Here is a 24,578-nt window from a genome sequence, read left to right as displayed (position 1 = left end):
CCTTCCCCCATCTGCTGTGAAAGGATGATGATCTAAATCGCATTTCCTAGATGACACCGCACCGATCTGCTGCCGGAAGCAACAGTGGCAGGGCTCAGGATGGCGCCGGACCTCCTTCTTCCAGGGGATGAGCCAGGTCCTTCCCCGCTGGCACCCACCGGCCGGTCACCACTGCCACCGCAGAGGAGCAGCGTGCCCTGGGGCGGCTGGAGCAGGCATCCCTCCCGCTGCCCTGTGCTGCTCTCCCACTGCCTCTGCAGTCACATGTTTCCTTTCTGAGAACCAGGGGGGAAGGGGTTTACCATTTCCAGTGCCTTTTCGCATGTGTTTCAGGAGGTTGAAAACAAGACACCTCCTTTCAGCTGCGTGCAGGTCTTTGCTCTGCAGCAGGCAGCCCCACGGCCGAGCCCGGCAGCCAGCAGTGGAAACGGGTGATGAAAGGGCAGGATTGGGCTGTCACTGAGGACTCACAGGAGTCAGGGTCAGGTCACAGCCTACATTGGTGCATACGGGCACTGTGTGCTGAGCAAGGCAGCGCAGAGGATGAAGAGGCCAGAAATCTACGTCCAAACCCCATCTGTCCACACACTGACTCATATTACCCAGCATAGAGCCACCTCGCACCAACTGCCTTGGCGCACTCATGCCATCAAGTGACCATCAACTTCGGTCTTAACCCAACATGTGATGTGGCTTACCCAGCACCATACGATCTCCAGGCATACCAGCAATTTGCAGGACAGGATTATGAGGATCTCCGTCTGCACAGTATGGACTGTTCTTGGAAGCCATGAAATTGCTGGTACTCCCATTCCCCTCCTGGTCCTCATTTGGCTTTCTTCATGCATCGTATTTGCTCCATGTCCCTCAGAAAAGACCATCTTCATGATTATTCTACACTCTCTGATCAAGTTTCCCTCCTAAGAAACATCTTTTCAAAGGGCTTTTATCTGCAAGGTTGGCTGCCAGTCTAACACTGCAGCCCCATTCTATATTTGCTGAAAGAGCTGATAATGTCCTAAAAAGCATTAACATTTAGATGTTAGTCCTGTAACTGAATCCGAATCAAACAATGATGACTGTTCAAATGCCTAAAGCCACTCAGGGGTATTTTCCTTTGAGCTCTTCCAAGCTTGTACCAGGGGTAAGGAGCTTTCTAAAGATGCCTTTGTGAGCACCAGCTACTGAAACCCTTCTCCTTGTCCCTCCAGACACAGATACAATTATGCACAGCTCCAGCACAAAGATAAAGGCTGAATTACAAGAGCAGTATTATGCTCCACAATCAGGGTCCTTGATTCCAAATGACAAGGAAAGCAAATCATGCGCAGTTGGTTTGCTGATGTTTCCACTCCTAGAAATTCATTCCCATCACGGGGGGAGACATTAGTTCAATACACAGGGTTACCTTTTGCATTACCTCCCCAGATTGCTAAATTACCTGAACTTGTCAGTTCATGAGATCTTACAAGTTATGCAGGGTCAAACCTGGCCACCACTCGTATGGGATATCTTTCTTTGCAGAAGGTTTAACTATCAGCTGCTACAGTTTCCCAGATAAGAAAGTGTTTTCTTACCTATAATGGCACGGATGCAGTGGGACAGCTATTCAGAGAAGCTGTGAAGCCTTTCTCTGGAGTAAATTTTTTTTTTAAACGTGATTTTAAATGTGTTAGATAAACATCTTCTGGGGTGATCCTGCAAGGGGAGATGTCTTGAGATCCCTTGGGAGATACCTTGAGATCCCTTCCAGACCTGCCTTTTGCTTCTATAGAGCGGTCAAAAAACAAAACCAAACCAAAAATCCCTCAGATATCCAACCGCCAACCTCCACCCCTCAACGTACGCATACTCCTCCCCGCAAGACAGGTCCTGCTGCCCTGGGTGGGCTGCTGTGCCCTGCTGCTACGCTATCACAGAACGTATCTTTCCGATAATATATTGAAGCCAAATCTTCAACTTAGTGTGATTCATCCTCCCTTCAGTGAAGTTGAACAGAGCGTGATGTTTCACACCGGTCCTCAGGGCTTAAGAGATTTTCCGCAAGAGGAAGGGTGTTAACGCCAGCGTCCTAACAAGTGGTGACGTGGATAATTGTGCTCTATAGATTCAAATTCCTCTTGTCACTCCAGATGCAGAAGTGCCTTTTAGCATGCTCTTCAAGAAAAAAAGAGCCATCCTTTGCCACTGGCAACCCAAAGGAGCCTGCCCATCAGTCCAAAACTCCTGAATAGGTTTCTTCCTGGATCTGGAGATCCCTGAGGGAATCTGAGGGTGGTTCTGGTAGAAGAAATGACATCCATGTCCGCCTGGTTATAGAGGCAAGAGGTCAGACCGATTCCTGTAATGGCCTTTAAAACCTCTGCCATCCCAGCATGCTGAAAAATGCTGAGAAAAACACCCTGAATGTGTATGTGCAACACATGTCCTCTGGGAGATGCAGCCTGGGCTGCACCCCTGGGGCAACCATTAACCCTGCCAAGTTAACCCTTCATGCACAGTTTGCATGCCTTTCTATCAGACCACTTAAAATTCCTCCTCACTCCTTTCCCAGCTGATTTCATCCCAGAGCTAAATTAGCTCAGGGTTAAAAAAAAGGGTATTTTCTCCCAAACTTTAGCTGCAAGATCCTTGTTGCCATCTAACCACTGTGCAAAAGGTCCCTTAAACATCTCTGTGTTTGCCTTGGTGAAAGAACTGTAAAGGTCACAGCGTTTCTAGAGGATTTTTTGCAAGCACTGACTGGGGAGCCCAAGATGGGGTGCTCACGCAGACAGGGCAAAGGGAAGGACCTGCAGCATTTAGTCACATTGCGAGTGATGCGGTCACCCTCAAACAGCTTAAACTGGCCAGACCACAGTCGAGATGCTGCAAAAGTAGTTTTAAAAGTCCTCCTAGCTTCACATCCTTGCAAAGAATGAAAAGGCAGATGGAGCTTGCTTCTCCCAGTGGAGAGAGTCAATCTGCCAAGGTCAAAGCACTTGCACAAGGTATTCAGACAGCTGGACAGAAAACAACTGGGTTTTCACCCAGTTTTCCTGCTGCATTGCCCTGCACTTCTTTGCACACCCTCTCTTTTCCTAGCAAAGCAAGATGATTAAGATGGTTGCATTTCTCCTGCAGACACACAGGCAGAGCCCTGCCAAGCAGGAGTGTCTGAAACAGCCCCTCCGTCTGGACTCAAAAGCCTCTGGAGTTCAGCTTTGAGCTAGTGGTGTTTTTAAATACAGCCAGACTGGACTTCTTGTGTGTCTCCTGGATTTGCAGCTCACGTTTTCAAGGGTTTTTTATCTACCACCTCGATAGCCAGAAGCTCTTTTTCTTCTCCTCTAAGCGATTCTCCTGTAATGACAACTCCAGGTTTCGGGGTTTTAAGGAAAGACAGCCAAAGCTTAGGAGGCTCTCGACCAGATCCTGACTTTGGCAGCAGCACTCCCTCACCCACAGCCGAGATGCTGACTGCAGCTTCAGAGATGCTTAAGTAACCAACTGCAAAACTATTTATCAAATGACTGCAAGTCAAGGGCACGGTGGATGCATAAGCCTCCTCAACAGCCCTGCCTGAGCAGAGGACAGGCAATGGGAAATACCTTCATCCAAAGCCATGGGAGGGACTGAGGGCAGCAGCACAGGAGCGGCAACAGCTTGTAGGATACTTCATATAAGCGCCCTGCTAATAGGAAATAGGTTGAGTTTTGCATTTCAGGCACTTTTTAAATGATGTTTTTATATCTCATGTATTTTATACTGCCTTCTGAAGAGATGAAACTCCTGAGACAGCTTTGCTTGTCCTCCTACGTTGAAACAAATTAGCCTGGAGACAGAGACCTCCAAGACAGCAAGTTCCTACAAGTTTTATGAAGACCAGCACTTTGCTAGAGAAGACTAGTGAGTGTCTGGCTTGGGGAGCTGCTGCACCCAGATGAAGGAGGGTCTCCGTGGCTTGGTCCATGCCCTGGCTGTGGGACCCGTATGCACTCAGCACCCACAGAGCCCAAAATAAACCACAGCACACACTACCGCCGCCCACCCCATGGTGAGCAGAAGGGAGCAAACCACAGGTACTGCTACGGAGTAACTATCACACGTCCCTCCCTTGCATGGGTTTGCTCAAACACTGACAGTTCTAAAAATGAGCCTCTTTCTCCCCTGGTTTTACACAACCAGACTTTTGACCCCAGCAACCCAGTGAGTGGAAACCTCACATCATTCTACCTTCTTCCAGTTGATCCCTCTGCTCACCCTGGCTCTGCCTGCCCCTTCTCCAAGCTCTTCAGGACCAGGGGTGAACATCATCCCATCCAGCACCCAGCTGAGATAAAAAACAAATTAACAGCAAAGAAGGGATGTGACCCAAGATCCTAAATTCTGTATTATAAACCTCACCGTATTCAGATCCTATGAGAGGTCCTCATTTTAAGCAAGAACTGGTTCTTACTCCCTTTTTCCCTGTTCTCTCCTGAGCATGTCAGTAGACTGGGTCTGACAACAGCGTTACTATAACACAGGCAACAGCTACGCTAACAGCTTGGAGGAGCTGAAGTTTACAGAGCTTCCTTTACTCGAGGGAACTGCATTTTTCTAAGATTATATTATTACTTGGGCTGGCCGCTCAGTAATGCAACATCATTTCCCTTTTGGGTGGGAAAGTTCTCTCCTTGTCCTTGGACGCAAATGATTTCAGCCTGAAAAGATGAATGCGAACTTTGCATAATCAAAGAGCCATAAATGAACCATGCCCCTTGCTGAAGCAGCAGGATGTTATGGTATAACACCCGGGCTTTAAAAAGTATATGGTGGTGGGTGTACAGGCATCAGCTGTATGTATGCAGAGAAGGGTGAGAGGGAAGGGTGGCCAGCTGTGCCAAAACCATTTTCTCCTGATAGGCACCCAAAGACTTCATTCTTCCACCAAGCCTGTGCTTGTAGCCCTCTTGCATCTGCTCTGGATGAATATTCCCATAAATGAACCTCTATTATTTATGGAAACAGCAAATTACAATGCAAATGTCACAAAACTGCTCAGAGAAATAAAAATTTGAATTTGTAATCAGGTCTACTGCCACTGAAAATTGGATTCTGCCTTTCACGCTCAGCTAATCAGGAAAGAGAAAAAAACATATTGTATGACCTACATCTTCAATCGAATGTAAATAACAGGGCCTGTGGTTGGGGTATTAAGGCCTCGTGACAAGCTTGTTCATGAGCTACAGACTATGGATTTTGTATTGGACATTATCAGGGGAATATTACGAAAAACCAACCTTTAATTTGCTTGGAGCACCTTCTGACACTCTGGATGGTCAAACTGCCCCAAAAGCTTCTTTGCACGAAGACACCACAACAGGTGCCAGGATCTGGGGGCCGTGCCTCTTTCCAGAGGAGCTCCATGCATGGCTGAGGGGATCAGCCCAGGCGTGAGCGGTGCGGTCCATCTACCCCGACCTACCCAGACCCTCCTCACCCTCCATACCTGAGAAAGTCTCTTGAAACTACGTGGGGAAGCAAAGCCAGAATCCAGAGGATTTACACTGGCTATCTATGATCCATCCAGCTCCAGATCATTTCCCCAGGGTATTTAGGAGGTCACAGCCCTGCCCTGAACACTCCACACATGGAGGGGCAGCCAGACTGGGCACAGCCTGACATGTCCCCTCCTGTCTCCCCACAGCACAGATAGAGGCAGACAGCATTTTTGTGCTGCAAAAAGGCAGCAGCTTCAGCCATAGCTGAGCCCTATGACTGACTGTGTACCTACCCTTATTTTGGAAATGGTACACAGCTACCGTTGATGGGGCACCCACAACACCAGCCAGTGGGTCCTTTCAGTAGCAACTCCAGAAGAGCCGCTGACTTTGGTAGTGCCTTAGTCTCTACACCACAGCACTGAAACACTATTGCTACACTGACAGGTTTTATTGGCTTGATTAACTTCACTGAAATAGTGCCTTAGCCTGTGCTTTTTTTTATTGGCTTGGATGACTGCTTCATAAATACAGCCATCACGACCAGCCTGATGCTACTAAGGTCTCAGTCCGCTTCTGTACAGCCCTAAGAGCAGTGATCGGGGCCAGCAGCAGCTCCCGCAGCAGCAGGCATGGCCCTGGTGCCCGGGCTGGCTGGCGGCAGCACCCAAGCAGGCAGCCAGCACACACCTACAGTTGGCCAGGCTTTGGTCTCCATTTTCACCCAAGGGACAGTTCAGCACCTCATTCGGTAGCTCACGGGACAGAGCAATCCCCTGCTTCTATTGCCAAGGCACCTCCCAAAATCCCTTTCGCAGGATTGCCTGAAACACTGCGGATTTGAAGCAGCGGCTTTATGTTTCACATGCACAGTCCCAGCCATGGCAGCATCCATTTGAGTTTTGCACACCAAGACCAAGTGCCTTTCTAGCTTAGTACCACACTCCCTCCACTAAATAAGCATAATCCTCTGCCACCTCTTAGAGATGTGGTGGTGATGGAACCTCCACATGGCACTCAGCTGCTGTGACATGCCCCCTGTAGAGGAATGGGACAGGGAGGATGGAGGCAGCACGCAGAACAGCTTGGGAGCTCAATCACAGAGTGTTTCTGACTGCCAGCCCAAAAATTGGGATCTGTAAGGTGAAGCAGGTGAAGGAAGCAAGTTGTGCCAGAAACCCCATGCTCCTCTAAACTCATCAGTATCTGCAACTTTGGATACTGAAAATAATATTCCCAGAGGGAGGCACCCCCACACCAGCAAGGCTGGCATCAGCCCCCCCAGACATAGCAGCAACCGCCCGCCTCCCTCATCTTCCCAACTATGAGTGAAAATTAGAGCAAATTAAATTATCCTTCTGAAGTAGCAATGGCTGCTGGAGCAGAGCGCACTGTGAACACCTGCTGAATGGGCGTGGGCTGGCTCTGGTGGGTTGCTACTGGGAAATGAAACTTTGTGGAGAGCCCAATAAGGGGCTTTAGCTACAGCAGCTATCCCCTTACCTGCTGTGCCCTGGTCACAGCTTAGCACTCGCATTCGCTATGTATGGAGGTGTAAATCAATATGCATCACGGTGTGCTCCCTGCCAGTCAGGTTACACAGTTATCTCTCGGACTATTTATTTACCACTTAAATATCATGCAAAGTGCTTTCACAGACTGATGCGAACCCAGCCAGTCAGTGCACGACCCTCGTTACCTTCAGGGGCTTGGGATGGGGAAGGGGAAGGGAAGCTGATCTCTTATCTCCCTCCTTTTCTGAAACTCTTTTTCTTCTCTCTTCTTTTATGCTTTTAATTATGTACCCCAAAGGAGCAGAGCTGAATCTATACAACTCCGGGGACTTCATGTTAGTAGCACATCAACCAAATCCACTTACAGCTCACAGAGAGGGGCAGTGAAGATGCCCAAGAAATAAAACCCTGCAGCCTACGGGTCTTTTGATAGCAGCATAGAGGCATGGGAGGTGATTCTTCCTTGTCCCCGCACTGCTGGGGGAGGAAGCATCCTTCCTGCACCACCAGCAGTCACCTGAAATCCTATCAAAACTAAACAGCAGCTCCTTACACATCTCTGCATCGATGTGACTGTACGGGGAGCGGGCTTCTGCCCCCCAGGAGCCACAAAATCCATACTGTGAAATCTGAGGCAGGTTTGGAGGCAATACCAATACTTTTGTGCAAACAAGCATTCTCATAATCTTCTTCCCTTGCTCCTAAATTTGCTGCTTCTTCACACAAAAAGTTTCAAAGATAGAAAGTTAAAAAAAATACATAAATAAATGCAGACTGTTCTGCCCCTCTAAGAGGGCTGGGAAGTTTCTCCTAGCAGCCAGCCTAAATCTCTGCTGCAAGCTAAGCTGATTCCTTCTCGGGTGATTTCACACCTTATTTCCAGGGCTCCCACCAGGGAAGCTGCAAAGAAAGGCGGCAGCTGGCACAGGAGAGAGGGAGAAAGGACAGAAGGCCGGACACAGATGGCAGAAAAGCAGATCAACTTCTCAGGGCAAGTCCATGGCCGGTGGCTCCGCGCTGTGCTGGGCAGCATGGCAGGGCATCAGTGCGGGTCAAAAGTAAAGGGAAAAGGGACATTGCAGAAGCAGAGGGAGACACCAGACATAGTGACTTTGTCAGGGGCTAAGTGCCACCTCTGCTGTTCCTGTGGTGTCACTGGAATTATTCCCATTTTACAGATGGGAAACCTGAAATAAGGAGACCTGCAGGAGGACAGAGCTTGTAACCGAACCCCCATCCGCCCCAGGCTGGTGGCAGACAGTGCCCTTCGGCTCACCCAGCGCCCATGTGAAACAGCTGCCAGGAGGAATTTCACGGAGGGGTTTGATGATGCTTTAACTTTACTGTCACCAGCTTTCTCACTTCCTACTTCACCTACATTTTTTCCTATGTTCCTCTCCCTGGGTTCAGCCTGTACTTTAAACAACACGTGAAAGCCATCTGTCCTCATTTCTTCACCAGACAAGCCCACAGTGGGTTTGGCAGGGAGGGGCGGCAGATGCGGTCCGAGGCGCAGGCAGGCCAGGGAAGGCAGTGAGGTTCCACAGGGCAGCCCGGCTCCCGCTCCACTCCCTCACCCCATGCTTTGTCAGAGACTCAAAAGCTCCATTTCTACACCCACTGCCTCACCATCTGCTCGCTAAGCCCTGCCTGAGAAAGGGCTTTTGCCGCCTAACCTCAGACATGTTTCAAACAGAGATGTAATCTTCATTTCCACGTAGCGCCAGGGTGATGGGTTCACAAGAAATACTCCCCCCACACACTTCAAGCAAGCATTTTCAAAGGTGAAAAACACAGGGGCAGAAGCAGAGATAAACAGGGATTTCTCAAGCATCTACAGCTCAACCTGTGAGTGATTCAGGAGATCCCATCAGCCTGCTCCCGTAACGCCAAACAATTCCCTTGACTGACAAGCATAGAGCTGTAGCTAACAGCGAGTGAATCGCGGCTGTCAGGACCCAGCGTAATTCATGATGCTGTTTGCTAGACAGCAAGCTACTGCCGGGCTATTTATCACTCCTTCATGATGCGTCCCCCATTCCTTCTGGACGGGGTTGACATGATTCACGAGCACCTGTAGCTGCCGAGCACGGGCTGCACGGAGCAAAGCCTCCACTGCTGAGCCGGGCGGCCAGACGCTGGTAGCCAGACAAATGGCTTTTCCAGCATGTGGACAGATAGTTCAAGCTTTTCAGACTCTCAACAAAGGAAATGCATTCCTCCGCTGACTCTCAGGAGTCATCAAGGTCACAGGAAAAGATGCCAAACCGAAAGCTGAGCTGAAATTAAATAGTTTTTTCTATCCACCGAGGAATTTGTGCAGCTCTTGTCAAATAATAGGCGAGCACTTTCCTGGCAAGTTGCAGATTTTATCTTCACAAGGTTGATAGCAGGTAAAACAGCATTACTCTCTCCCAGTCTGGAGGACAAACTGACACTTGGAATGGCACAAAGAGGTGGCTGAGCTGGCAACAGACTCAAACCTCCTTAAGTGCAGGATCCTAGTCACCAGGCTGCTCTCACACAAACGCTGTTAGTTAGGAGCTTTTGAATCCACTGCAGGGTACGTTCCAGTCAATATCCCCAACTATATATTTTGTTTAGCATGGATATATCTTACAAAGGCACACTTTGTGCAGAAAACTAAAATTTTATAAATGTAGTTTTGTCACATTTCCTGAAATTGTATAGCTCCGTGAAAGTAAACCTAACCCCCAGTACCAAAGCATGATATTGCCTCCACATCAGAAATTAAAAGATGAAATCTGACAGTCCAGCTCCAGGCGATCAATCTTAAAACCAACTCGGACTATTTTGGCGTATTGGATTTCCTTATATCACCTGCAGACTCCCAGCACTTTCCAAACTCATTGAGAATTAGTCATCCTTAGAGCTATGGGTCTTCTTCAGTAAGTGAACCAGTTTACTGGGTGACACTTGAAACGAGCCCTGCTTGTTCTGGGAAAAACATGGTTTACCTTGTGCTGAAACCAAATGCAGCATCATTTGTAAAAGCACCAAACTAGTCATTGCTCCTGATAACGACACTGCAGATGTGGTGTGCAAGGAAAAATATGACTTTATACATGACTAATCTGACAGTCTGTAGGCGATGCAGAGTGAGGGTATTTATAGAGAGCCGATGGCATCTGTCCCCACACCTGGATGTGGGGCAACACCTAAGGTGAGATAAGGGCAGGTCTGAAGATGAGCAGTAGGTGACTCAGACCCTGCAGACCACCTACGGGAGCCACCGAATTCCTGCCTGGGAAGCATTTTGGTGGGTGGACGCGTGTCCCCACCAGAACATTCCTCAAGTTCCTCTTGTGAAGTTTCCACCGTTTGCCTTAGACTCAGTCCACGCAGCTACAATGTGTTTACAGTTAACAGTTTCCCACCGACGATTCCCATCCCAAACCTTCACCCGCTGAAGCGCTTTGCCTCTACCACGATGGACTGGGTGAGCAAGGTTAAAAGTGCTTGGGAGAGGGATGCGGGGTGGGGGGGTTGGGCGTAGGTGATGCCGCGATGCTCAGCAACCCTCGGTCGCGGTGCCGGGACCAAATCCCATCCCCACGGCGGAGCGGGGCACTCACTCACCCGGGCTGCCGGCGTGTCCCGCGGCGGGAGGCGAGCAGGGGCGGCCGAGGCGGCTTCGGGACGGTGGAGGAGGAGGAAGAGGAGGAAGAAGACGCCGAAGGGAAGCGAGGGGCAACGACCCGGCCGGCGGGACCAGCCCCAGCCCCAGCAGCAGCAGCAGGGTGCAGGCTGCCGGCATGGCGCTGGGGGTGGATGGAGGGGGGGGGGGGGGGGTGGTGGTTGTTCACATGCCCAGAGCGGGGCAATGAATAACCACGTAAATAGCGATTTTTAATTAATTCACAGTGCCCCCCCGCGCCGGGGCGGCGCAGAGGGCGGCCGCCCCGGTCTTAAAAGCGAGGGGTACCCATCGCGGAGGGGGCGAAGGGGGGGGGGCGGGGGGGCCCGACCAGCAGCGGCAGCAGCCTGCGGCCAAGTGCCGGCGCCCGAAAGTAAAAGGGCAGGCGGCGGAGGCTCCTCCTCGAGCCTGACATCACCCAGCCGCGGCTCGGCTCGGCTCGGCACGGCCCGGCTCGGCACGGCCCCCCCCGGCCCGGCCCGGCCCCGAGCGGCCGCCCCCTCCCGCCCCGCGCAGCCGTCGGGCCGCCCGCTCCCTCACCCGGCTGCGTGCAGCAGCAGCAGCAGCATTATTGTTACTGCTATTTTAAAAATATTTTTATTTTTACTTTATTTTTCCTGATGCATCTTCAGCAGCGCTGGGCGAGCAGGAAAGCCCCTTGCCCACCACCCCCCGCCACAAGCCACCGAGGAGGTGCCCTGGTGCCGCAGCATTATCGCTACCGCGCTTAAATGCAGACCGCGCGCAAGTCTCGCGCCCCGCGCAGCGGCTCCCGGCGGGGTGCGGGGGCTCCACTCCGGGCAGTGTCAACCCCCCCCCGCTCCTGGCAGTACCGCCCCCCCCGACAGTGCCACACCCCGCTCCGGGCAGTGTCACACACACACACACACACACACACACCCCGCTCCTGGCAGTGCCACCCCCCCGCTCCGGGCAGTGTCACCCCTGAATTTTGCTCTCAAGGGCAGCGCTGCCCTATTTCACTTTCCAGGCCCCACGCGCGATGGAGGTCGGGAGGAACAGGCCAAAACCACCCAGCTGCCATAAGGACACCCCACACATGGCTGTGGGGGGGTCGGCGCCGTTACACTCCCACGCTCATTTTTAAGCTGCAGACAAACAAAGCCAATTGATCAATTGATCGAGTCCCCTATCACACCTCTGGCTGCGACCACTACAGCTTCGGAAGCAGATGGAAACCTGGCCGATTGTGCAGTGCTCTGCAGGACTGAAAAGTTTCTTTCCACATGAGTGTGGTGAGCATTAGATAGCCCCAAACTTAATTCCCATTGAAATCAAGTCCCTGCCAAATAACTTCAACTCTTTTATTGGTTATAAAGCTAACCCGCTCTCTTTTAAAGGCCAGCAGCCGCATTTGAGGCCACAACTTCTTTGCGGTGGTGAATTTCCCAGGCTGGGCTGTACGGGAGGCAAAGGATTTCCCTTTATTGTTCTGAAATTCCCTTTCATAACTTCATGCTCCTGGTTCTGCGAGAGATAACGCCACAGAACAGCAAGTCGGGCTTTGCCGAGGCTGCTGGCATCCCGAGGCTGCTGGCATCCCAAGCTGAGCTCTCCCTCCCCAGGGAACAGAAACTCGTCCTGGGCAGCCTCTCCCCTCTGGGCCCTTTGCTTTTCCCTCGAGCTGTTTCAGAATCAGGCTTAATTTCCACAAGCCCAGCAGAATCCGACATTTCCAAGCGGGGGATAACAAGTGACAATACACCACATCCAGGTAGCTGCAGCCTCGGACAAAACCCAGATCTGGCCCTCAGCGTCCCACTCCCCGTTTCTCCCTTCAGCAAAAGCGCAAATCGATAGCTGAGAAACACAAACTCTCCTGAAAGCCTCTTCCACCCAAAAGGTGGCACTGATGAGCCCACACCAGCATGCTAATGTCCTTGGCTTTACCCAGACGCAGGACTTGGTCTCCCCTGCTCCCATGCTTTTCTCGCAATGTGTGGGTGTTTTCTGCACCTTCCCACACAGCTTTGCAACGAAGCACACTTGGAAATCTTGGCTCTGCTGCTTGTGTAATCACAGAGGAAACCACTGAAAAAGGCAGCCCCTTGAGGCACCCCTCTATCAACCCATTCTCTATTCTGTTCCCTGCAACTTTTGGCATCATCTTGCTTCAAATTTGCTTAACCTCAAGGAATAAGTTAACCTAGTGTCTGTTTGGGAAGTGCTACATGTTAGGAAATGAAGCACAAAAAAATCCTGACAACACTTTAATTATACAAGTAAACACCCCAGTCCTAGCAAAGGGGACATCTGAGTGACCCAGAAACCACAGGCAGTTACCACCAGCATGCATGATCCACACAGGACATCTTTAGGCTGCTTCAGCCTGTGTCAATGTACTTACACATTCTTTATGGATTAGGCTGTGTAAAAAAAAGCTTCCTCATTGATAAGATGGAGAGACCAATACACCACTAAATAGCATGCCATCATGGGACTGAGTTAAAGCTCAGATGAAGCACTGTGAAGTATTTTGTTACTTTAGGAGATGGCACAGGGAGCATAGAGCAGCAGCTCAAATATTTGGGGATATCTTTATACATGAAATGAAGGACTCCACATTACTGATTCCTAGGACAGTAAGTAATATCAGTAACATTCATGATTCTTCAGAAAGTTTTGTTAGTCCCTGAAATGAAAGTCTTGCCAACAAGCAAATCTGACACTTTCCTAAATCCTTTAACTGTGCGATACAGGTGAGGTAGCAGGGGCAGAGAAACCTCTCTGAGGTCAACTATATGCCATCAGGGCTCTGTGGGGCAAATAAAAGCAAACCCAGCCCTGACGTGAAATGGATTCTCTCCTGTCCACTCACTCTCAAATTCTCACCATAACACCAAGCCTACAGCTTTCAACCCTTTCCTCCCACCTTTCACAAGAGACTTCCCCAACATCTAAGCCACGTAGCAGCTCCCTGCTCTTACTGCATCCTCCCAAACTGTAAATCCAACCAGCAGGAAGCACAGTATCGAATGCTGTTCCAAAAAAGTCTCAATAAATTCTTCCTACTGTTTTACTCAACAGGCGCATCGAGAGCAATAGCAGAAGCAGGCAAATGCAAAACAAACGTTGCTGAAAGAACAACCGGTGTCCATATCGAATGGCTCCGTCTCCCCGTGCCCCTGCGGTGCAACCGTAGCGTGACCCACCAAGCTGTGAGTGGTGAGGACCTGGATTAACACCCTGTGGGGTGGGGAGCAGCTAATGCCCTCTCCCAAATTGCCATTAAACCTGCCCAGGCTGCTGTAACCCTGCATTTCTGAACCAAACAAGGCATTTTGTGACTGTGACAAGGATGACCACGAGGACTGCACGCCCATATGCACCGCCAGCACCAGGAAACACCGGCCAACGGGGCCTGTGCTGCCCTTGAATCGGCCTCATCCTGGCAGAGCTTAATATAGGCAGGAAAACGCACCGTTGGGGCCAGGGACTGCCCGTTGCAGCCTCTGGCACACACGGCAGCGGTGAGGCTGCTGCCTTCACCAGCCCCAGCAAAAGCCCCACAGCATGAACCCATGTGTTTAAACCAGTATTTACCATCAGAAAATGATCTCTCTCCTCTCTCCGTCATGGTTCCAGGTTCCAGTCATAAGCAGCACATTATTCACAAGCACCTGGAAAGGAAACACCAATATTCAGGCAGTTTCAGACTTCCCAAAGGCCATCCCTTCCCCCTCCCCCCCCCCCCAGGTGCCTAATTTGCCAAGGTTTAGTGGCTGTAAATTTAAAGCTACTATGTTTTCCTGCCATGTTATTTTATTTCTACCTTCACCGCTTCATAAGGAATATCCCTGCACTGAAGAAGTCAATTTATGACTGATATTTTTGAGCTCCAGCTCCAACAGCCACATGAATACATGGAAAAAAAATCTCACTTTTTTTTTTTAAACTGGATTTTTTTTATCCATTGGAGCTGCAGAGGGTGGGGTGGTGGGGATACCACCCCTGACACCCACGTGCCACATTAGACACCCTCCTGGGAGGCCAAGGAAGCATCAGTGGTGGGAGGAGGATGTGCTGCAACAGGATGAAGGTGGCTGTGTGGAGCACAAGCACTCATCAAAGGCCACCGGCGCTTGGCTTTTCCCTGCGTGGTCCTGGAGTTGTTTATCCCCGTGGCACAACTGCACGCTCTGCTGCTGCATCCTGCTAATAATCGTTCCAGGGCAGCTCTAGGCTGAGAGCTGCTCCCCTCCCTTCTTCAGAGGACAAAGCTAATAGGAGATTTAAATGCATGAAATCATGCCTGAGGAGTCGGATGGGCCAGGCAAACCCTGATGTAAATTAATGCCACCACATCCTCCTGAAAGAGGCTGTTACCTCAGACAACTCCCTGAATTATGTATAAAATACATTTAACACTTCCATCTGAAAGCAACCAGCACATTTAATGCACAAAGGAGTTAAAAATAAACAAACACCTCATCAACACAGGAAGTCTCTAACATAACTATATAAACCATGATTGATATTATACACTGATTAATTGAATCCCACCCATCACCTTGTTTTGGGGGAGGAAAAACAGTATTTCACCTTGATTTCCACTCTCCAGATTGAGGGGTTGGAGACACATGACCGAATTTGCCTGGTTCTGCATTGTTTTGGTCTGAAATCACCAAAAACCACAGGAGTCTCTACAGAAGGAGCATCTCTGTAGCACTTCGTCAGGATTACTTTGACTGGTCCCTTCTCTCTGCTTCTATAGGAGCCTTTCGCAGCCCCGGCCAATGTCATGAAACTCCTGCAGCTCCCTTGAAACTCAGCCCAGATCTGTCCAAATGTTGGATCAGGCTCATAAACCTCAGACAAGTTTTAAGCTGATGATGAATTAAAGTACAAAGTGAATGTTTTCTACTCCTGGAATTTGTTATTAAAAGTCCTGAGTTTCTGAAGTGGACAGATAGTTTCTGAGTCATTAATTACCTTCCCCATCTCCTCTCGATGCCGTAAGCCATCCATTAATGGATCCAAATCATCCAAAAGGCACTTAGAACCTAACCATTTTTCTTGAAATTTTGGGGGTGGTGGTATTTTATTGATTTATTTTTACGAGAACTGCTTGCCTTGTACCTCCATTGGAAGCAGCTTGTTCCAGATACTTGCCATTCGGAGGTCAGAATGGATGCAGGTCTTGTGGTCTCTTCTCATCCCTCACAGAAAAATGTAAAAATTAAAATGATGGTGCATTTAAAAACAACAAACCAAACAGTCATTTAAATCTAGCTGGGAAGAAGCAATTCTAAATTTCTGATTTATTTCTTTTAGGATCCTTTTCAGCCAGCTCTGATTTGGAGCACATCAACAAAAACCCAGCCATTTCGGAGCTGAGCAAAACACTGCACAGCAGCATCCTTAAAATCCAGAAAGAAGCCCCTCCAAAGTTTACAAGTAACATTTGGATCCAATAAAATTACAGGTGCGCTCCTTGACCACTGCATTTGTTGGAGCGCACCCATTATTCCATTCACTCTCGCATGAGGGGGGCAAATCCCAGGTATTGGGGGGCATGTGCAAGAAAATCACATGAAAAAAGCCACAAGGAGCAGAAAGCAGAAAGGAAAGGAGCCTCTCTTTAAAGCCATATAGGCTTTAAAGCTATTTATTTCTAGCCTGCAGTTTGCTGCTAGAGCCTCTCCTCCATAGCTTTTAAGGCTGTTACTGCTGAGGTCTCACCTCATCTCAGGTTTAAGTGATGCTACGCCAAATCTGAGTCTCAGCAACACGCCACTGTGAAATATAAGCAAGTCCATTAGATACCTCTTTTATATAGAGTTACCATATTTATAGCCTGTCTACAAAATTTTCTGTCTTTTATCTCAGTAACTGCGTGTTCTAAAATTCACCAGTCAAGGGCAATAATTCAAATAACCTCGGTTTCCCACTAACCTAAATGTTAATCCTAGGCTGGCTCCTGTGATTCAGCAAATCCCTTCCAACCTTGCAGGTGTCAAGTATAATGCTGTTTAAGAAACTCTGCCTGTCTGAACTAGAGGTGCATGGATGAGAGCATGCCAGTTCCACGGGGCACAAAGAGCCGTCCATGCCTAAATTCTGTCATGCACAGAAGCATCATTTTATATTTTGTCATCATTCTTTGCTACTTCAACACTGTGGTCACAACTATCTGCTGTGAATAAGTGACCATGGCAGGTGTGGGATTTTTTTGGCCACCATACACAACAAAGACCATCCAAGGAAACTCAAAGATCAAGAGAGAGGCAAGAGAGCAGAAAAAAAGATGGGTTTGAGCTGAGCTATGGATTTAAGGAGTTTGGTTCTCCTCATGCACGCTCCTAATGGGACACACAGGCAGGTCCAGGGAGATGATGACAATTTATACCAACTGAGGAGCTGTCTCTTAATGCCAATAACACAATAAAACTTCGTTTTTCTCCTGCCCATTCTTAGTCTTGATTATTTGTGCTGCAAGTTTTTTGAGGCAGAAGATTCTGATTTCTGGACCTGTTTAGTGTTGTGAGATCACAAACACAGCATGAGCTTCCAGGCAATACTGCAAGGCAAGTAATAAAATCTCTATTCTTCACTGCCTTCTGTGCTTGTATGTTCTGCAAAGGAAGTCGTCAAAACTAGAGCCACCAATTTACAGCTGGAGCCTTCAAAAAGAAACAAGACCAAGCTTTCATATCCACATCCCTCTTGAAAACAAATGTTTTCACGCCCTGACCTATTGCAAAACATTCTCATTTCTCAAATAATCAATAAAAAAGTAAAATTTCCAGATGAAAAGAAAATAATTATAGATGCTAACAAAGCTTACATGGCTGAGAAGATAGAAGGACCTTTTCGTAATGACATCAACCAAACTGCAACCTATACAGGACATATGATGCTCAGATCTGGGTTCCAAACCCACCTTCAGGGAACCTGAAAATTCATGAAAGCCACAGGATCTGGAGTCACAGCCTGGCTCCTGGTGGGGTGAAAGCAGCACATTCCCATTTGCAGTGGCAATCTCCACCTGGATTTCTTCCCTTCAACCACTAAACGTGAAGCTGATAATTCTTACCCCTAATTTCACCCATTTTTTAATAGTGCTACAGGAGCTACAGATGTTTTTGAGACAACCCAATCTTTGGCAATGCAACTGCTCTTTCTTTCTTGCTGGAAAAGCTTCCTTGATGTGCAAAGTCCTGTATACCTGTACAGCCTGAACTCATCAAGTCTCCAACACTAATGAGTCTGTGGGGTTATCAGTGCTGAAACGAGGCTTCCCTCCACTCTTACCGTGCCAGAGTTAATGCTCCAAGAAAGATCAGTGTGTCCCTTTTCAAGCACTAAATGGGAAAGTTGCTCTACTCATGACCTGTAATGGCAGCAAGGAAACCAGCCCTGTGCAATGCATTCCTCCCTTGCAGATACAAGGGGAGAAAGGACCAGATGCCCATACTTACTGCGTGGTGAAGGGAGCTGGTTCCTGCTGTGCTGGTGGTGCCAGTGAAGGAGGTGGAAGAGTTTCTTCAGCAGCAGCACATGGAGCCCAAAGACCAGAATCCCCCAGGGGAAGCTTCAGCACAGAGCCACATCCCAGCAGATCCAGACTCTTTGGAAACCAAAGGCAAAAGGCAATGGAAGGAAGGGAACCCTGGAAGGAGTATTTCCAACACAGAAAAACCAACTTGAGGTAGCTCAGAGCTGCCCACACAAGCATAACTTCCCTCTTGCCTCTATTGAGATAGTTAAGTTTAAAAACAGGTAGTAAAAGACCTGTGACCTTGAAAAATGAATATGCTTTCTGCAGTGCACCGGGATTGCTCTCTTCTTCATCTCAGCAGAAAGCCTCCTTTGCTTCCATCTGTAAGAAAACTGGAAGAGCCAAAGCTGCAGCTGGCCACACCATGAGATGGGACGGGGGTCCCCCATGGCCGGTAATGCCAGGGCACCGAGCACTGGCAAGTGGAACGGCGCTTAAAGGCATCGAGTGCGCCCAAGCAAGCACACAGAGGAGTTCCTGGTGTCTCAAGTTTTTATTGCACAGAAGAAATAAATAATCTAAAGGCTGAAACGATCAGACATTAAAGGAAGCGAAAGGCAGTGATTTCCCCCTCCTTGTAGCATCAGAACTGATTTGTGGTGCTGGAGCTTGTCTCAGCCCAGAGCCCTTCCTCGCACCTCCGCAGGTCTCTGCCAGGACCGCTGCCTGCAGGCAGGACAGCGCTCAGCAGAGGGGTTTTTCCCTGGGGAGCAGAAGCAACAGTGATGGGGGTGTCCGTGTAAGACCTCACCCCACCCCACAGCCACCAACACTAAGGTCTGTGCAGGAAATCCTGCAGTGTTCTCAGCTGAACCTCCCACATCCCAAATCACGGCAGCAGGAGAAATGTCTCCTTGTGGGAGCTCACTATGTGATGGGCTTTAAGCAAAACAAGCAAAGATGAGACTAAATGTATTTTGTTAAAGCACTTCTGAATCATCCGTCCCTTCAGCCAGGAGATGCTCTATTTGGACCCAGCTATGTTGTCAAGTCCCAGGTGTCATGTCAGAAAGGATGTGGGAAACCACTATGAACAGCTTCTAAGACATCATTTCACAGTTTTACAGTAGAGGTCATTATACTGCATTACTCCATTTAAATGTGCGATCCCAGTTGTGAATATATTTCATAATCTTCTTGCACTTGACATTGATTCTGGCCTATTGTCTAATGCCTTAAAGTACTTTCTAAGACCTTGGTAATTGAAATGCTGAGGTAGAAAATTACTGTATTACAAGCAGCCAAATTCACGCCGAAAGGAAAAGTGAATTGACCTGGAAGGTCACATCCATCCGTGGCACAGCTGGGAGCGGGGCGCTGGCTCCTGCTGCCGAGGTCACCGCTCCCAGGCACAAAGCGTCCCTAGTCACCCAGAGGACATTTGAAATGGGGTGTCGGAAGCTTTTATAGCAGCAATGGTCTTTAGAGCTCAATAGTGCTTATAATTGAATTCTTTAAAAGGATTATATTGTCCTCAGTAACTCATCACTTCCCTGGACTGGCCCTTTCAATTGCATTTTTGCCCCCATTTTGGATAAGATTCGAAACCCAACAATGTTGTAGTTTGCATAAACAAACAAACCTCAAATATATAAATAATTATTCACATCCTTTTCGTATATATTCAAGTATTCACAAGGCACCATGGCAGCCATTAGCATTTCTAAATGCTTTTTTAAGTGACAGCTTGATTTTTTTTTGTGTCCTTTACTGGAATTGATTCCCAAACTCCTCTCTGCTGATAAGCGAGGACTGGTGATAGCGGTCCCGTGAGGCGAAGTCTGCATTCTCCTCCGTGAGCTGTGTGGTCTCCATGCCAACTGTTGCAAAGGATGGTGTCACCACAATCTGCTCCTTGGGAGATGGCCTTCTCCTGCAAACAGAGAAGCAGAGGCGCCTGCATCACCCCTTGTTTGCCATCCATTAGCAGCCGTGCTCCCGGCTGAGCAAACAAGGCAGGGCACTTCAAGAAGAGGCTAAATCCTTCTCGACACCCTTGGGAGGCACAGAGGTAATGTGAAAACATTTTTCTTAGAAGGTGCACAAAAAATATACTCTCCCCAGCAAACACTGGAAAATATACATTTTCTTAACAAATAAGTTTCCTCTTTGGATGTTGGCTATGGCAAACACTTTCCACACAGTTCAGGAGAATAAGGAGCATGAACCATTTCTAATGAAAAATACCCTTCTTATAGTTAACCTAAGCTTTAGTGTACAATTATTTTTGTAACTTTCTTAAATGAAAGAGATTTTCCTGCAATCTCTTTATCCCAGAGGCTGATTTTAAGAAAATCTTACTGCAAATCAAAACTCTAAGAGCTTATAGCACTGACTCAGACCTCATTGAGCACCTAAGAGCCTTAGATGTGTCAAGAATCCTTGGTTGCCTCCAAATCTCTTGCAGTCTAATGAGATTTCTTCTTTACCTCCAATTCATTAAACATCTTGCCTGGATTTCAAGAAAACAGAGCTTAGGAAGAACCTGTAAATTACTTCAATGCAATTTCCTGCAGCGTAGCAAAGGTGGGCTTCAAAATGACCCACCTGACCCCCAGGCAGAGCCAAATGTGCCAGCATGAGCAGGACCCCTGGCATTAGACTAAGCTGACCAAGCTGGCTGGCTGACCCAGAGATTGCACTCTTTGAGGAGAGAGAAATAGGATCAGTTTCTGCCTTGGGCACTCACCAGCTCCCCACTCAGCCCTCCTCAGCAGGGTCTTTGCTCATCAGTTGCAGTGATCAAAGCACTAAGGACTGTGCTGGTCTGGTAACTTGCAGGATAAAATCCCCCTGCAAAAACAGCACCTTTACCCATGAGAAGTGGGGCTGCCTCTCTGGGAGGGATAGTTTCTCCTTTCCACACATGGTAACTCTCCATGAAGCCTCGCATCTCAACTAGCCTCCCATGGGGAACCTCTGACAACGGGCAGGGCTGAGACACACCAAGGGACAACTGGGAGGAAAATCCTGCTCCATCATGGACCTAAAATGACCTGCCATGAATCTGCCCAGATGCTGAGGTGGAACTGGACAGACAAGTGTCCAGGATATGAAGCAGTGGGGTCTGACTCACCGGGCCACAAGTAATTCTGGCAGTACTTCAGCACAGACCCATGCACCCTGTCCCCATCCTCACCTCCTCACCCCTGGCTTGGGCTCATGTCACTCGTCAGCAGACGTGAAAAGGGGTGGGGAACAACCCTTTATTCCAAATGAGACATGCAGAAAACAGTGCACACCCTCTGCACCCCCACACTCCTCCTCTTCTGGGTAGTCTGCCTAACCTGGGCTCTCATCCCCTAATGCTTAGGCAAATGGGCAGCTTTACACAACTTCTGTGAGAGGCAGCAGTAGGTGCATGAACAAAGCTATTCATTGCAAGAGGTGTGCAGGACAGGTGGGTCTTCAGGGACCCAGTCCCATACTCAGAGACATCCACTGGTCTGATAGAGAGAGGGATGGATGTGATGCAGGAGAACTGACTTGTCTGTTCTGGGCCATGCCACAGACCTGCCCTGGGGACTGAAGAGAGGTCCAGTCATCCCTGGCTTCTCTCCCAAGCCACCTCTGCTACCAAAGGCATGTGGCCATGTTATAGGGACTGTGGGCAGAGGCAGGAGCTGGCAAGATAAGCATGGGCATGTGCCAGTGTGCTTAAATGCCCAGACTTTCCTTTATTTTAAAGAAGCCACCAAATTTGCACACATAATGCATGGCAGCTCATGTTGTGCAGTCCTTACTACAGTGTTCACCCACCCCAACAAAAAAGCAACCCAACAAATTGCGAACCTCAAAATCCAACTGCATTGTACAGCAGCAGAGATGGTCACTACCCTCTGTGGGAAACCCAAATGGGATAGAATTAATAATTAATAGGACCAAAACAAATTAACAAAACTAGTTAATAACCAACCAAACAAAACCCTTAAGGTCTTATGGGAAGGAAAACCCCAAGACAACGCTACTGCAGTCCCTCAGTACTCAATGGCTCCTTCACTGTTTATTGTATTTGCCCAGTAGCTATTGAGGCTTCCCCCCAATTTCCTCTCTGAAATTCGAGCACAGCTGCCACATGTGCCTGTTCCACCACTACCACAGTAATTCGTTTTCAATGAATGGTGGGTGGAAAAGATGGAGTTTCCTGCTCCTCATTTCCTACCAGATTTTCCAGTTCAACCTGAGCCACCAAGGTTGACCACAGACCTTTGGGGTAAGATAAAGCTTCAGGCACTGAGATATGGTTAGCAGCTGACATGTCCACATATAAGCCAGAGGAGACTCCAGCTCTCCTTACATGGCCAGCCACACACCAGGTTAACTGGAGCAAACAGTTATTTTTACCATTATGAATAACTTTGAGTATGCAAGAAGGGACTGCCTAAGGTAATAAGCAAGTCAACTCTGCCACCCCTCTCTGTGCACATTAGTGGGTCACGGGAACAACAAGCACTGCCTTGGTCACTGCCAAGTGACTGGTACCAACCTGCATGAGGTGATCAAAACTGACTTAATCCAGCTGAAGAAACTGAAATTCGCTGCTGCTCCTACAGAGAAAGGCACGAGAAGTCAGTACACTGCTAATTCTCTCATAATAGCATTACACCACTGAATTTTTGCCTAAATCTCAAACCAACATACTTGTTATTAGCCTTCAGTACACAAAGATTTTGCAATGGTGAGAACACTCCCGCAGTTTCCCCACACACTGCGGCTTTTCAACGATTGTCAAGAAACTTAACCCAAATTTCGCATGGAGAACAGCTCCCCCTTCCCAGACTGACAGCCTGTGAAAATCCCAGTAAAGCAGTGAGCAAAGCACAGACACCCACTGCAGTACCTTTTCGTCCCTGGACAGCAAAGATCATTCCCCCTGCAGGGATGGGGAGACGGAGGAGCCATTCAGCTGACCTCAGCCAGGGTGGCTGTGATCTCACCGTTCCTTCCCTCTTGTCTCACCCCATGGAGAGCTGGCTTAGCTTATTACACCAATTTTTTCTGATTTCTCTGTAGAGTTAGTGTCCTGGACTGGCTCACTGCAGGGGCAGGGAAGTGCCCAAGCTGGCAGCAAAAGCAGCAGCAGAAGTTTGTGGTGAGGGAGAGGGAGGAGAACAGAGACCTAGCAGCGCCTGCTGGATTTGGCTTAGGCTGTTGGGGAGGAAGAGCAAGAAGAAGAAACGTGTCAAAATCCCAGAGGATTTCTGTTCTGAAGGTCTTCCTCTAGTCCTTGGTCCAGAGCATCTCTCAAGCCAGTGTCTTCCAACCCTTCTAGACAGAAGGGTTGTACAGTCCTTTGGAGAACAAACTCACAGACCATTGGATGCCACATGACCACAAAATAATGTTCACTCAAATAAAAATCAGGCTGAATTTTGAGTGTTCGTTTCTGATTTTTTCTTTGCCATGCATTGTTTTACTGTATGCATGGGAATGCATGTGCAAAAGAAACCAAGAACAAAATGTCTAATCATACTGCTATTTGTCAGATCACCTTCCAAAATCCCCTACACACTGACTGAGAATTTCTTTTTAAAGTCATTTTTGGTAAATATTTCAAAAGCAGATAACAGAGATATAATATAGTGAATATACAAAGGCAAAGAAAACTCCAAAGCCTGAAAACATTATTTGTGTTTTGCTTAATATATGGGGGCCATAAAAAACTTTGTTGAAACTTAGATATATTTCAAAAGATACAAATTAGGGAGTACAATCTCAGCTCTATTCTACTATCCCATACAGATACATAGAAAAGAAGTTCCTTAAGTAGAAAGAGAATTGCTGAGCAATGTTTTGATGGTTACTGAGTGACAACTAGTTTTTGATTTCTTGTCAGGGTTTCTGAAATCTAGTGCCTACTTACCTAGTGTCTAATAATCTTTCATCTAAATAAACCCAGGTAGCTATTTCTGCATTGCCTAAAAGACAAGGACTCAGGCTCTTGATTTTTCTCATCTGGGACAAAAAATTGCACATCCATGCGTGCATGCATGCACCCATGTATGTATGTAGGCATAAGTACATGAGTAGACACACACTGTGTGTATCAGCCTCTCCCTCAGAGACACAGACTGATGCAAACCCCTCCTGCGGCCGTGCCAAGGACCTGTAGGCTCTCATGAGCTGCTTTCTGAATGTGCTTCACTGTTTAATTTTGAACTTGTTTAAGCCGGTCACATGCACAGACCTTTCTAACACCCTCTGCCTAAAAGTATTTTCCCAGATTATGTTCCCAATATATTCAAAACTGTTTAGTTCTGGAATCAAAAGGCTCTCTTGTTCCACAGTTATGAATGCTGAGATTTAATAAGATAATCGTCATAATTCCCATTTTCCTTAAAGTTTTCTCAGGTGGGTTTAGATTGATTAATTAAGTTTATTAAAATGTATTTACAGCAGATTTTTCTCATTGCTGTGAT

The 24,578-nt window shown here is 48.2% G+C and overlaps 2 protein-coding genes across 8 annotated transcripts in view; both read right to left on the bottom strand.

Annotated features, from left to right (window-relative positions):
* Positions 1–18,205, bottom strand: part of HEG1 (heart development protein with EGF like domains 1) — a 63,247-nt gene extending 45,042 nt beyond the window's left edge. For 6 of the 7 annotated variants that reach the window (XR_012623756.1, XM_074828693.1, XM_074828694.1 and 3 more), the window contains exon 1: positions 10,580–10,936. Coding sequence is in view for 6 of the 7 variants with exons in the window: in XM_074828693.1 (XP_074684794.1) it covers positions 10,580–10,757 (178 nt within the window). In the remaining variant the exon portion in view is untranslated. Of the gene's footprint in view, positions 1–10,579; positions 10,937–14,201; positions 14,279–15,737; positions 15,818–16,340; positions 16,395–18,079 lie in introns of those variants that run through there. The other variant, XM_074828696.1, reaches the window with a different exon arrangement.
* A 428-nt stretch (positions 18,206–18,633) lies between these two features.
* The window catches only part of SLC12A8 (solute carrier family 12 member 8), a 50,504-nt gene continuing 44,559 nt past the window's right edge, over positions 18,634–24,578 (bottom strand). Inside the window, exons 12-13 of the mRNA XM_074828691.1 lie at positions 22,646–22,706; positions 18,634–20,032 (exon numbers count right to left, since the gene is read on the bottom strand). Coding sequence (XP_074684792.1) covers positions 19,867–20,032; positions 22,646–22,706 — 227 coding nt within the window. The 3' untranslated portion in view covers positions 18,634–19,866. The remainder of the gene's footprint in view (positions 20,033–22,645; positions 22,707–24,578) is intronic.

Source organism: Strix aluco, chromosome 6 (assembly GCF_031877795.1).
Source record: "Strix aluco isolate bStrAlu1 chromosome 6, bStrAlu1.hap1, whole genome shotgun sequence".
NCBI lineage: Eukaryota > Metazoa > Chordata > Aves > Strigiformes > Strigidae > Strix > Strix aluco.
The sequence above is the reverse complement of the archived record's forward strand: the minus strand, read 5'-3'. Positions and strand labels throughout refer to the sequence as shown.